Genomic DNA, 12,741 nt, shown 5'->3' on the forward strand with positions numbered 1-12,741 from the left:
AGGGAGGGAAGAGGAGGGAGAAGGAGGGAGGGAAGAGGAGGGAGAAGGAGGGAGGGAAGAGGAGGGAGAAGGAGGGAGGGAAGAGGAGGGAGAAGAGGGAGAAGGGAGAAGGAGGGAAGAGGAGGGAGAAGGAAGAAGGAGGGAAGAGGAGGGAGTAGGGAGAAGGAGGGAAGGAGAAGGAGGGAGGGAAGAGGAGGGAGAAGGAGGGAGGGAAGAGGAGGGAGAACAGGGAGAAGGGAGAAGGAGGGAAGAGGAGGGAGTAGGGAGAAGGAGGGAAGGAGAAGGAGGGAGGGAGAAGGAGGGAGGGAAGAGGAGGGAGGAGAAGAGGAAGAAGGGGAAAAAAGAGGGGGAGGGGGAGGGAGGAAGGAGCCTTGCCACGTCCAGCCAGAAGCCACATGGGACACATGTGAAGCACTGTGGAGGAGACAGGCTGTTCCTACAGCCAGAGCCCACCAACACCACAGGGACCGGACTGCAGAAGGCACAGAGCCACCCACCTATTGAGACCCACACAGATCTCTCAAGGCGGCCCATGAGGCAGCAGTGCAGGTAGCGCCCCGCCTCGGCTGGTGCCCTAAGCAGCCTGCCCCCTGATGACAGGCAAGGCCACAGCAGGGCTGAGGAGGACCACGGCATTTATAACACAAGGGAGCAGAGTGGGCATCGGGACCCCGCCTGAGGGCTGCGGCTGAGCCTGGGTCTGGGGCCTGACACGTGTCCCCATGCAGGGCTGTCCTGGGGCAGGTGTGCCGCCGAGGGACTGCGCTCAGGTCTGAGGCCCTCCAGGCGCGCTCTTTACTTCAGCACACTCCTTTGGGTTCGTACCTGCTACTATCTTTTTAATCTCAGCTGTTCGTCCCGTTGAGAAGCATACGGAAGAAAGGCAGAATAGGAAACCGTGAAAAGTCTTTTTCAGAAAGAAGAAAATCAAAAGAATCAAACAGGTTCAGATAACAGAGCACAGGAATTGGAACCAAAAAATACGGCCTGACTAAAACCTCAGACAAAATTTCACACGTGCGAACTTCTGAAGCAGCTCAGAGCTCCGGAAGCCCAGGGGCACCTTTCGGCTCTGTCTTCCGCGCTGCAGATGCAAGGAGGGTGAGCTGTACCCGTGAGAAGCCAGGCCGCAGCCACTGGGACATGGCTGTCCTGAGGCCACTGGGACACGGCTGCTGCACCCGCCCTCCCTCGGACCGGCTGTCCCGAGGCCACAGGGCAAGAGGCGCGGGCAGGAAGTGCGTGTCTTACGAACGCCCTGGGAGGTGCCCACGCCAAGGCTGGCCTAGAGCTCCCACACCTGCTCCCAGGGGCTTGGCCCAGGAGGCTGGAACGGCTGTGCCCTGTGACCCCCATACAGATCCCTGGAACAGACCCTCTCAATGCCGGGGCACACGTGGACGCCGCATGGGGCACGGCTGACCACCCTGAGAGAAGGCTTGGACGTTGCCACCAAATGTACCTGACTTTTGGCAAGCGGGGGCTCAGCCACACACCCTCAGAGGGCGAGTGGACCCCCAGCCTGGGAGAGGACATGGCACAGAAGCCTGTCCCCAGCAGGCCCACAGAGGGGGCTGCTGCCACCCAACTGCGTGAGGTCACAAGGAGGGGCCACAAAAGCCAACAGCTGGGACCCAAGGGGCAGGAAGTTTGGAGGAGGAGTCACAGTAAGTTTTATTCTCAGGAGAGCAAAGGCATGAGGAGCCTTCCTGGAGGGACAGGTGACAGATCCCTGCCGATGGACACAGCCGAGCTCCGAGGGCCGAGGGTGTGGGAGCAGCGCTCTGGGCTGGGGCTCTGCTAGGACCAGGGTGGGTGCAGCCACCCGCAAGCCGGGACCCCTCGGGGCACAGCCTTAAAATAAACCTCCACATCTGGGTGCAGGCACGCCCACACCTGCCTGGCTTTAAATACTGCGAGTGTTAGAACTGCTAACCTGCTTTAAAATGAGACAAAATGGTAATCACAAGCCAGGTGACAACGCTGCAGATGTTCTAAAGGGGAGTAAGGGAAATAAAACGCTCCCGGGGAGGGTTAAAACGTTCCCAGAAAGCAAGCTGCTGATGGGAAGGGAGCAGAAAGCTATCCGAGGGGTCTGCTTAGCAGACGGCTGGAAAGAGAAGGGTGCCTGACAGGGCTCCCTAGGATGACCTGGGCATCCCCCCAGGGCTGGGGGAGGGGCTGCTGCTCCCTGGGCCTGAGGCGGGCAGCTGTGGGGCCAAGGCCTTACCTTCCAGCTGGCTGGCCGCCTGGTCTCCGCCCGCTCGCTCCACGTCCCTCTGCTCGCGAGGCTCAGGCGGCAGCCCAGCCCCCGGAGCCGGCTTCTCCGCTGGGAGGGGAGGCTTCCCACCTGCACACACGGTGAAGACTCAGGAGGTTTTGCAGGAAAGTCAGGGGGGATGGGGGGGGGACAGAAGACAAGGGAGGGACAAAAGGAGGTGGCAGATGTTTCTAAAGAGACACCCCCGTCAGCACAGTTTATATTCAACCTGATGATTACTAGCGAAGCAATAAAAAAATATTTAACAACCTCATAGGCTTGTGGCAATGAGCCAATGTTAACTGCCTTCGCAATTAAAATGCAAGAACCGTCCTAAGCAGCTCTTAGACGGGCACTTAACAACGTGTTACCTGTCAGGCGCCCCCCGCGCCACCCCCCGTGTGCGCGCAGACACACGAGCACAGCGCGGCACCTGACATTTAGTGGTCTGGCAAACAACTGTGTGACAGATATTACAGTAGCTGTCAGCCACCAGCCTCTTCCTGTCCCCACCAGCTGCCGGGCTGCCCCATTTGCATGCTAATCTGGAGCAGGGCGAGAGACTGGGGCCTGAGGGAGGAGCCATCGATTCTGCTGCCCCTGCCCAGCCTCCCCAGCCCGAGGGGGAAGCGTTGTCCCACACGAGCCCAGGGTGACACCCACCATGGTCGCTGTCCTCTGCAGGCTGCCCTGCATCCCCGGCGGCGTTGCCTGGTGGCGGCACCCCATCGGCCTTTTCCCCTTCACCCACTGCCAGGGCATTCTGCTGCTCAGACAGCACTGCCTGGGGCCGAGGACGCAGGTCCCTGTCCCCTGGCCCCAGGCCTTCCTTTGCTGGCTGGACAGCTGGCTGACCATCTGCTTCAGGAACTTTCTGGGGATCTTCAGGAAGATCGCCCGCTTCCTCCAAGGCCTGGGCCTGTCCAGGCCTCTTCCCAACCTCTCCCTGCTCCGGCTCCCGTTTCTCTCTCTCTGAGTCGGGCAGAGGTGGTGCCATCTGGCCTTGGACCCCTGGAGCCTTTCTGCCCGCGTGTCTGGATGGAGGTTTGTTCTCTTCTGGCACCTCTCGGTCTTGGCCTTCATCTACCACCACCTTGTCGTGAGGAACAGGAGGCTCGTGGCGGTGGGCCTCGCCCACAGGCATGGCAATCCCTGCAAGGGCATGGGGGACAGATGGGGTCAGGCTGAGGCCCCTCCTTCCCTTCCCAGGGAATCTGAACTGGGCTCTTCCCTGGGTTCTGGCTCCCAACAGAGTGACACAGGCCAACAGATACCACCTCCCCGCTGGCCTCCCTGCTGCCTGGTCAAGCGCAGTTGACACTAAAGTTACAACAGGGGCAGCTGCAAACAAGTTGCTCTGGGAGGGGCAGGACATTCATCTGAATTGAAAGACACAGAAAACAAAAATGACCAGAACTTAGGATGGGCTGAAGGGAAACACACACACACAGCCCCAAGAGCCACGTCACAGGGTGTCCGGCCTGCAAAGGAGGACCTGGGGCCCCCCTTCCCCGTCTCCAGCCCCGGCCAGTGCCCAGTACCTTGCCCAGGGCGATCAAGCTGTGCCTCCTCCTGTGCCTCCTGGCCATCTTCCCGTCCAGGCACATCCACGGGCCCCTTGATCTGGGCCTGCTCCAGCTCCTCTCTCTCCTTTGGCAGCTTCGGTTTCTCCCGGCCATCCTCGGCCATGGCCACCACCGGATCCTGGGCTGGGAGCGGGGCACAGTTAGGGAACCGCACTGCAGGAGCGGGGCGGCTCTCCCTGGACTCCTACTATATTTTCCAGCCCAACGGCAGAGCCAAAGCAGTTATTTTTTTTTCCTGTTCAATCATTAGCAGCTAAGTAGCACAGAAAAGTGTCATTTTTCATGTGTATTCATAACAAAAATATGTCAAAATGCAATTTACACCTAACTGGGGGCAGGGAGAGCTAGAGTCCATGTAATACTCAGTCATTACCACCAGATGGCAGCATGAGCCCACCGACCGACTCTCCCACAGTCCCCTCCATTACCGCCATCACCTCCATCACCACCGCCATCACTGTCACCGTCACCTACACCACCACCACCACCACCACCATAACCGCTACCAATCACCATCATCTCCATCCCTACCACCATCAGTGCCATCACCACCGTCACCACTACCATCACCATCACTGCCACCCCTACCATCATTGCCATCACCTCCGTCATCATCACCACCATCATCTCCAGCCGTACCACCACCACTGCCATCCCCACCACCATCGCTGCATCACTGCCACCTCCATAATCATCACCTCCATCACCACCTTCCTGTCCCAGCAAGGCCATATGTCCACTGAGACCGGCGCTGCAGCCTAGGGGGACTCAGGTGAGGCTGTCTGGGGCAGAATTCAGAGTCCAGTTCAGAGCAGCAGATGGGGGCTCACCAGCTCCCAAAGGAGAAGAAAATGGGGGCAATTATCTTAGCTTTATACCAGCCTTCTAAGAGCAGCCTGATGTGTTAGTCTAGGGAAACAGACAATTACACTGTTGTCAATTTGGAGTTGAGAGTCCTAGACAAACTGTAGAGGATAGGTACCACCCTACTGGGTAATAAACCAGTTAACAGAAAGCAGACACTAGGCTCTACAGTTTAGCTAAGTAACAAATTCAACTGTTGTTGTTGGTTTTTTTTTTCAGACGGACTCTTGCTGTGTCGCCCAGGCTGGAGTGCAGGGGTGCAATCTCAGCTCACCGCAACCTCTGCCTCCTGTAGCGGGCTGTCTCTTATACACATCTAGATGTGTATAAGAGACAGCTTCTGGCACCTCTCGGTCTTGGCCTTCATCTACCACCACCTTGTCGTGAGGAACAGGAGGCTCGTGGCGGTGGGCCTCGCCCACAGGCATGGCAATCCCTGCAAGGGCATGGGGGACAGATGGGGTCAGGCTGAGGCCCCTCCTTCCCTTCCCAGGGAATCTGAACTGGGCTCTTCCCTGGGTTCTGGCTCCCAACAGAGTGACACAGGCCAACAGATACCACCTCCCCGCTGGCCTCCCTGCTGCCTGGTCAAGCGCAGTTGACACTAAAGTTACAACAGGGGCAGCTGCAAACAAGTTGCTCTGGGAGGGGCAGGACATTCATCTGAATTGAAAGACACAGAAAACAAAAATGACCAGAACTTAGGATGGGCTGAAGGGAAACACACACACACAGCCCCAAGAGCCACGTCACAGGGTGTCCGGCCTGCAAAGGAGGACCTGGGGCCCCCCTTCCCCGTCTCCAGCCCCGGCCAGTGCCCAGTACCTTGCCCAGGGCGATCAAGCTGTGCCTCCTCCTGTGCCTCCTGGCCATCTTCCCGTCCAGGCACATCCACGGGCCCCTTGATCTGGGCCTGCTCCAGCTCCTCTCTCTCCTTTGGCAGCTTCGGTTTCTCCCGGCCATCCTCGGCCATGGCCACCACCGGATCCTGGGCTGGGAGCGGGGCACAGTTAGGGAACCGCACTGCAGGAGCGGGGCGGCTCTCCCTGGACTCCTACTATATTTTCCAGCCCAACGGCAGAGCCAAAGCAGTTATTTTTTTTTCCTGTTCAATCATTAGCAGCTAAGTAGCACAGAAAAGTGTCATTTTTCATGTGTATTCATAACAAAAATATGTCAAAATGCAATTTACACCTAACTGGGGGCAGGGAGAGCTAGAGTCCATGTAATACTCAGTCATTACCACCAGATGGCAGCATGAGCCCACCGACCGACTCTCCCACAGTCCCCTCCATTACCGCCATCACCTCCATCACCACCGCCATCACTGTCACCGTCACCTACACCACCACCACCACCACCACCATAACCGCTACCAATCACCATCATCTCCATCCCTACCACCATCAGTGCCATCACCACCGTCACCACTACCATCACCATCACTGCCACCCCTACCATCATTGCCATCACCTCCGTCATCATCACCACCATCATCTCCAGCCGTACCACCACCACTGCCATCCCCACCACCATCGCTGCATCACTGCCACCTCCATAATCATCACCTCCATCACCACCTTCCTGTCCCAGCAAGGCCATATGTCCACTGAGACCGGCGCTGCAGCCTAGGGGGACTCAGGTGAGGCTGTCTGGGGCAGAATTCAGAGTCCAGTTCAGAGCAGCAGATGGGGGCTCACCAGCTCCCAAAGGAGAAGAAAATGGGGGCAATTATCTTAGCTTTATACCAGCCTTCTAAGAGCAGCCTGATGTGTTAGTCTAGGGAAACAGACAATTACACTGTTGTCAATTTGGAGTTGAGAGTCCTAGACAAACTGTAGAGGATAGGTACCACCCTACTGGGTAATAAACCAGTTAACAGAAAGCAGACACTAGGCTCTACAGTTTAGCTAAGTAACAAATTCAACTGTTGTTGTTGGTTTGTTTTTTTTTTTCAGACGGACTCTTGCTGTGTCGCCCAGGCTGGAGTGCAGGGGTACAATCTCAGCTCACCGCAACCTCTGCCTCCTGTAGCGGGGATCACAGGCACCTGCCACAATGCCTGGCTGATTTTGGCATATCTTTAGTAGACACAGGGTTTCACCACATTGGCTAGGCTGGTCTCAAACTCCTGACCTCAAGTGGTCCACCCCACCCGGCCCAAGTGACCAGTTCTATAAGCGTTTGGCCGCCCGCCAGAGCAGGTGAAAACACACTAGTCGCCATCACATGATTAAGCCTCGGCAGGGGCTCCATATGCAGAAACGAGCCACGACTGTCAATCAAGAGGTCCTGTCCAATGGATGACTACGTGAAGAAAGGGAGGCTGGGGAGGGGAAGGGAAAATATAGCAAAACAAAGGAAATCTCCGTTGTCATAGGACAAGTTGCCTCTGAGAAGTCATTTTCTCAGCACGAAGCAAAATTCAGTTCCTCAGGCCGTGAATGACCGTCTGGGGCTCCAGCGGGAGCTCCGTGTGGGTGCAGGAGCCGCAGGATGGGAAGTGAGCACGGTGAGCCGGGAGCTGCCCCAGAGGTCCCTTTCTTTGGAGAACCTCCCGGGAACGCCATGCCTCTCAGCGTTCTGCAAGTGTTGCTGGATTGCACGGGCACCTGCGGGAAGGCTGTGCGAGCGTCCTGGCTCCCCGCCGCCGGCAGCAGCTGACCAGCCGAGGGCCGCACTCACAGCCTGCACGCCTGGCGCTCTGCAGCTGTCCGCGGGCAACGCACACAGCCTCTTCCACAGCGGAGCCGACCTTTGCGTCAGGGACAGTTTGCCCGCAGTGCCTCTTGGCTGCAGTAAAACTAACACAAAACTTCAAAATTAGCAACTGAAAACCATCTGAGTGCTGCCAGCCGCTTCGGATCTCGACATGAACACAGGTTGCGCAAAGACAGAAAGGGGCCCTGTGTGGGCAGTGCCCCCGCCAGCTCACGACTGAGCTCCTCAGGAGGGAGGAGATCTCTGGCATCTGAATTTCTTCTCCTAAGAGGCCAGCAATACACCGGCTAAGCCACAGTAGAGGTGGCCACGGCCAAGAGGGACAGCTCCACACACACCCCCAGGAACACCCAGCGGAGGGTGCTGCCGCAGAGCAACCATCCCCCTCACTCGGCTTCAAAAATCGCCTCCAGGCCAGGTGTGCGGTGCGGCCGAGGCAGGAAGACCACTCGAGGTCAGGAGTTTAACACCATCCTGGCGAAACCCTGTCTCAACAAAAAATACAAAATTAGCCGGGTGTGGTGCCGTGCCTATACTCTCGGCTACTCGGGAGGCTGAGGTGGGAGAATCGCTTGAACTTGGGAGGTGGAGGCTGTAGTTAGCCAGTATCGTGCCAGTGCACTCCAGCCTGGGCGACAAAGCGAGATTCTGTCTCAAAAAGAAAAAAAAAATCATCTCTAGTCACAAAAAACCACGACCCGTGGGCGTCATCGGCGCCGGCGCCAGGGATGCCGTGTTAGGCCCTGTCCCAGCGGCTCCTCACTGCCGGGTGCTGACGCAGGTTCCCAGCTCCTGGCACGCACAGAAACACACACCTTCCTAACAAGTGACAGAGGCCACGACTGGGCCACGGCGGAGGCGGATCCCTCACTTTCCTCCCTGCTATCCAGTCAGGCACGGAGGCCCCAAGGCTGCCAAGGCCACAGCTCAGGACTCGGTCTTTGGAGTTAGACACATTCGAGGACTTGGAGGTGGTGACCTGGAGGGGAAGGGGCAACATCTAATGCGTCCCCAACCCCACATTCAAGGCTGGCGTCCACCCCAGACCAAAGGCCAGCACAGACGGGCAGGGAGGCCAGCGACGCTGCCGTCCAGACCCCAAGAGTCGGCAAGGTGGCTCTGCAGGCTGCCAGCCTGGACCCGCCGTGGCTCCCTCTGTGTGCCTTGTGATCAGCAAAGACGGAGACAGTCACGTCAGATGGTCCCCAGAAGAAGCGACTTTTAAACATGGTCCCGGTGGCCGGGCGCGGTGGCTCATGCCTGTAATCCCAGCACTTTGGGAGGCTAAGGCGGGCGGATCACGAGGTCAGGAGATCAAGACCACCCGGGCTAACACGGTGAAACCCCGTCTCTACTAAAAAATACTGAAAACTAGCCGGGCGAGGTGGCGGCGCCTGTAGTCCCAGCTACTCGGGAGGCTGAGGCAAGAGAATGGCGTGAACCCGGGAGGCGGAGCTTGCAGTGGGCTGAGATCCGGCCGCTGCACTCCAGCCTGGGTGACAAAGCGAGACTCCGTCTCAAAAAAAAAAAAAAAAACATGGTCCCGGCATCCCACTGACGGAGTTCCTCATCCACTCGAGCGCCACCCCAAGTTCACGAGGAGGCTCAGGATCCCAGGGCGCCACACTCGCAAGAGGCGGGAACAATGGCCGCTGACGTGACTTTTAAAAGCTAGTCCCTGCTTTTAGGCAACTTTTCCAATAGCTGCTTTCTGACTTTCCCTTGATGCTGCCATGAGAAAGGATTACTCATTAAGGGCTTGGCTTTACAGCCCAATCTTCCACACATAGCTGACCGATGACCTCATGGTCTCATCTTTCCGAACGTGAAGGGGAATCCCAGGCCATCTGGCTCCTGGTACCCGGGTGTCTGGGCTGGCAACACAGCCAGGCCCTGGTACAGCCTCCAGCAGGCGGAACCTCCTCACCACTGCTTTTGCCTCCACTGCGGCTGGCACCGCTGCTGTCTCTTGGGAGGTGGGAGAAGCTCCCAGTTCCTTCCATACAGCATGGAATGATCTGTGAGAGACTTAGGGCCACATGCTTCTCTCTTCTCTCCTCTGACTGTGGGGACATTGCCATCCTGCTGGAGCAATGCCCTACTGAGAAAGCTTTTTGTTTGTTTGTTTTTTTGAGACAGAGTCTTGCTCTGTCGCCCAGGCTGGAGTGCAGTGGCCGGATCTCGGCTCACTGCAAGCTCCGCCTCCCGGGTTTACGCCATCCTCCTGCCTCAGCCTCCCGAGTAGCTGGGACTACAGGCGCCCGCCACTGCGCCTGGCTAGTTTTTTTGTATTTTTTAGTAGAGACAGGGTTTCACCGTGTTAGCCAGGATGGTCTCGATCTCCTGACCTCGTGATCCGCCCGCCTGGGCCTTCCAAAGTGCTGGGATTACAGGCTTGAGCCACCGCGCCCGGCCTTTTTTTTTTTTTTTAAGAGACAGGGTCCCACTCTGTCACCCAGGCTGGAGTGCAGTGGTGCCATCTCGGCTCCCTGCAGCCCCGACCTTCCAGGCTCAAGTGATCCTCCCACCTCAGCATCCAGCCACCACATCCGGCTCATTTTTGTATTTTTAGTAGAGACAGGGTTTCACCATGTTGGCCGGGCTGATCTCAAACTCCTGACCTCAGGTGATCCTCCTGCCTTGGCCTCCCAAAGTGCTGGGGTTCCAGGTGTGAGCCACCACACTGGCCCGGAGAAGGCTTCTGATAGCTCCTTTGCTGTGTCCCCCACACCTCTCCTCCTGTTATAATTTTGTGCCGTGTTTCTGCTGCTGTCCTGAAATGGCAGGGAGCTGATTCCATTGTCTGAGATAACTGTGCCAGCCGCACAGGACCTGGCCAGGTTCCGAAGGGCCCTGCCTCCCGCAGCCTCTGGCCTGGGTTGAGCCACGTGACCTGGCTCCACACGTGGGGGCCGTGTGTCCCCGCTTGGGCCTGAGCACACAGAACTGTGGCCATCTCTGCCCCTGCACCAACACGCACGACCCGTCGACACCCAGCCAGACCCTCATTCCGTCCCATCACTGCATTCTGGCTCCCTTCTCAGCCAGGCCGCTGCCTCATTTGCTCACCGAGTGGAAGTGCAGCTGTGCCTGCCCCACTGGGGGAGCGGGCACGAGGGTGCCTGAGGGGTGTGGGCCCTGCTGTGCTGCCCCGTGCAGCAAATCAGGGGCGTGCAGGAACCGGGAGGGACGGGGGACCTGCAGCTCCAAGAAAGGAACAGATGTCACAAAACCCAAACCCGCCCCTCGCCTCCAGGGTGCTAGACAGAGCAGGTAGGAACGGCCCGACTCGCGGCTTTCAAGGTAACCGGCTTCATGAGCCTTTGCAGGGACTCAGCCATGCTCACAAAGACCTGCGAGGCCATGCATGGGGCCCAGGCTGTGCGCGTCTAACCACGACATCTGCATGAGGATGGGATTCCCAGCCACAGCCCAGGGCCACGCAGGACTCTCACCCGGTCAGCAGATACCATTTTTGGCCTCTGCAGCATCAAGGAGACCAATAAAACTCCGCTCAGCCGTCCGACAGGGAGCGCGCATCGGTGCAGGACCCTCGACCCCAGCTCAGCCTCAGCCAGGCAGCCCATCTATCATGGGGGAGCCGGGGCTGGAAAATCGGAGACACGCTAAAAACAAGCAGCATGTGGTTCTGAGAGGGGCCATGTGTTTTGTTACAGCCTCGTGGAAGAAATAGAAACCAGATGTGGCCTCGGAGGGCACCAGGTGAGCCGGAGGCCCGCGGCCTGCACAAGCCTCATGACAGGATACAGCTGCTTGCACCAGCCGCAAGCGGAGGCCGTGCAGGGCTGGGGGGACGGGGAGCCTCCTGCTGGCTGGCACTGAGAAGAGAAGTCCACTCCCAGCAGCCCGCTAGACGAGGGCGACACCCCTCACTGCCCAGGCCAGGGTCCCAGCACACTGGACCCACCGACAGTTTCCGTGTCAGCGCCCACTCTAGCCCAGAGGCCTGGATAGCAACAGGTGGCCCTGCTCAGCAGCACCGAGCCTGGGGCCCCAGCTGAGGTGGGTGTAAAACCCCCACCTGCCTCTCCAGGTGGACTTTGTTCCAGGCCGAATCACCAAAGCCAACGCAGGGCAGCTGGCAGCCACTGGCGGCTTCCAACACTCACGTTTTCTTCCTCTGGTGACCCCAACTGTCCCCAGCCACAGCCCCGCCAGCTGCAGGGAACCCAGAAGGCAGGGCTCCCCTGCCCACCTTCGCCATCCAGGAACAGTCATCCTTGGCAAATCTGAGCACAGCGGATCCAGGGAGACCCTCGGAGGGTGTGTATGAGGTGACAACACTGGGAAGGAGCTTTCCAGGCACAGCGTGCGGAGCTCGGAGCAGAGATGACAACAAGCCCCAGGGTCACGGCTGAGACGACGCCCCCACGCGCTCAGCAGAAGCCAGGGGCTCCCTTCGACGGACCTCTCCTCCTGGCCATTACAGAAGTGGAGGCCCCTCCCCGAGGCGGAAGTCACTGGCCAGCACCTCCACAGCGACCTGAGACCCCCAGCCACAGCCGGTACTGCTCACCAGGGCTCCCAGGGTGGTGTGCAGATGATGCCCAGCCAATCTGACTGAGCTGGGGCCTCTGCTCAGGGGTGCGTTGGACGTGGCGGACACACAGGCACTGTGGATGAATAAACCCGGCTGTTGTCGGGGGCAGAAGACCCCAGCATGAAGGTCATCGTGGACAGCACCTGCCTGCCCATGCCTGCCTGGCGCCACTCAGAGCTCGTGGGCAGGCCTGGGCCCGGGGAGGTCTGCTGCCTGCAGGGCCGCCCAGTGTGGCACTCCCCCTCTAGGCCTGGGAGGGTCAGGGAGGCAGTAGCCATCCAGGCCACGGAGCTGCAGCTGCACCTGGAAAGCCACACTCAGAAAACACCTATCTCTGCACCCCTGGGCTCTGCCACAGACGGAGGCATCGGGGTTACGGGGCACCGCAACCGGGACCGTGCCACAGACGGAGGCATCGGGGTTACGGGGCACGGCGGCCGGGACTGTGCCACAGACAGAGAGTCGAGATTACGGGGCACCGCGGGGCCCATCCCAAAGTGGCCTGCAGCTAGCTGCATGAGGGCTCACGGTCCTAACTCCACCCACGGTCCTGGTGAACAAATAATAAATAACCTGAAGCAGCAAACCAAACTGAGGCCTGATCACTGACCCTGTCCAGGAGAAAACCGGAGAAACTGACATCCTCAAATGAACAGCACATGAGCAACACTCAGAAACGTACACCCCACCTAGCCCACCGAGCGGCAGGCATCCAGGCCGGCGGCCACTCCTGTCCCACATTCTCCACA

General features: G+C 58.7%; 1 protein-coding gene across 1 annotated transcript in view; it reads right to left on the minus strand.

The window, feature by feature from the left end:
* The window catches only part of SLC38A10 (solute carrier family 38, member 10), a 48,151-nt gene that overhangs the window by 4,898 nt on the left and 30,512 nt on the right, over positions 1–12,741 (minus strand). The window contains exons 11-14 of the mRNA XM_011992858.1: positions 5,536–5,703; positions 2,924–3,412; positions 2,231–2,350; positions 826–849 (exon numbers count right to left, since the gene is read on the minus strand). Coding sequence (XP_011848248.1) covers positions 826–849; positions 2,231–2,350; positions 2,924–3,412; positions 5,536–5,703 — 801 coding nt within the window. The remainder of the gene's footprint in view (positions 1–825; positions 850–2,230; positions 2,351–2,923; positions 3,413–5,535; positions 5,704–12,741) is intronic.

This window comes from Mandrillus leucophaeus, unplaced genomic scaffold, assembly GCF_000951045.1.
Source record: "Mandrillus leucophaeus isolate KB7577 unplaced genomic scaffold, Mleu.le_1.0 Scaffold1, whole genome shotgun sequence".
NCBI lineage: Eukaryota > Metazoa > Chordata > Mammalia > Primates > Cercopithecidae > Mandrillus > Mandrillus leucophaeus.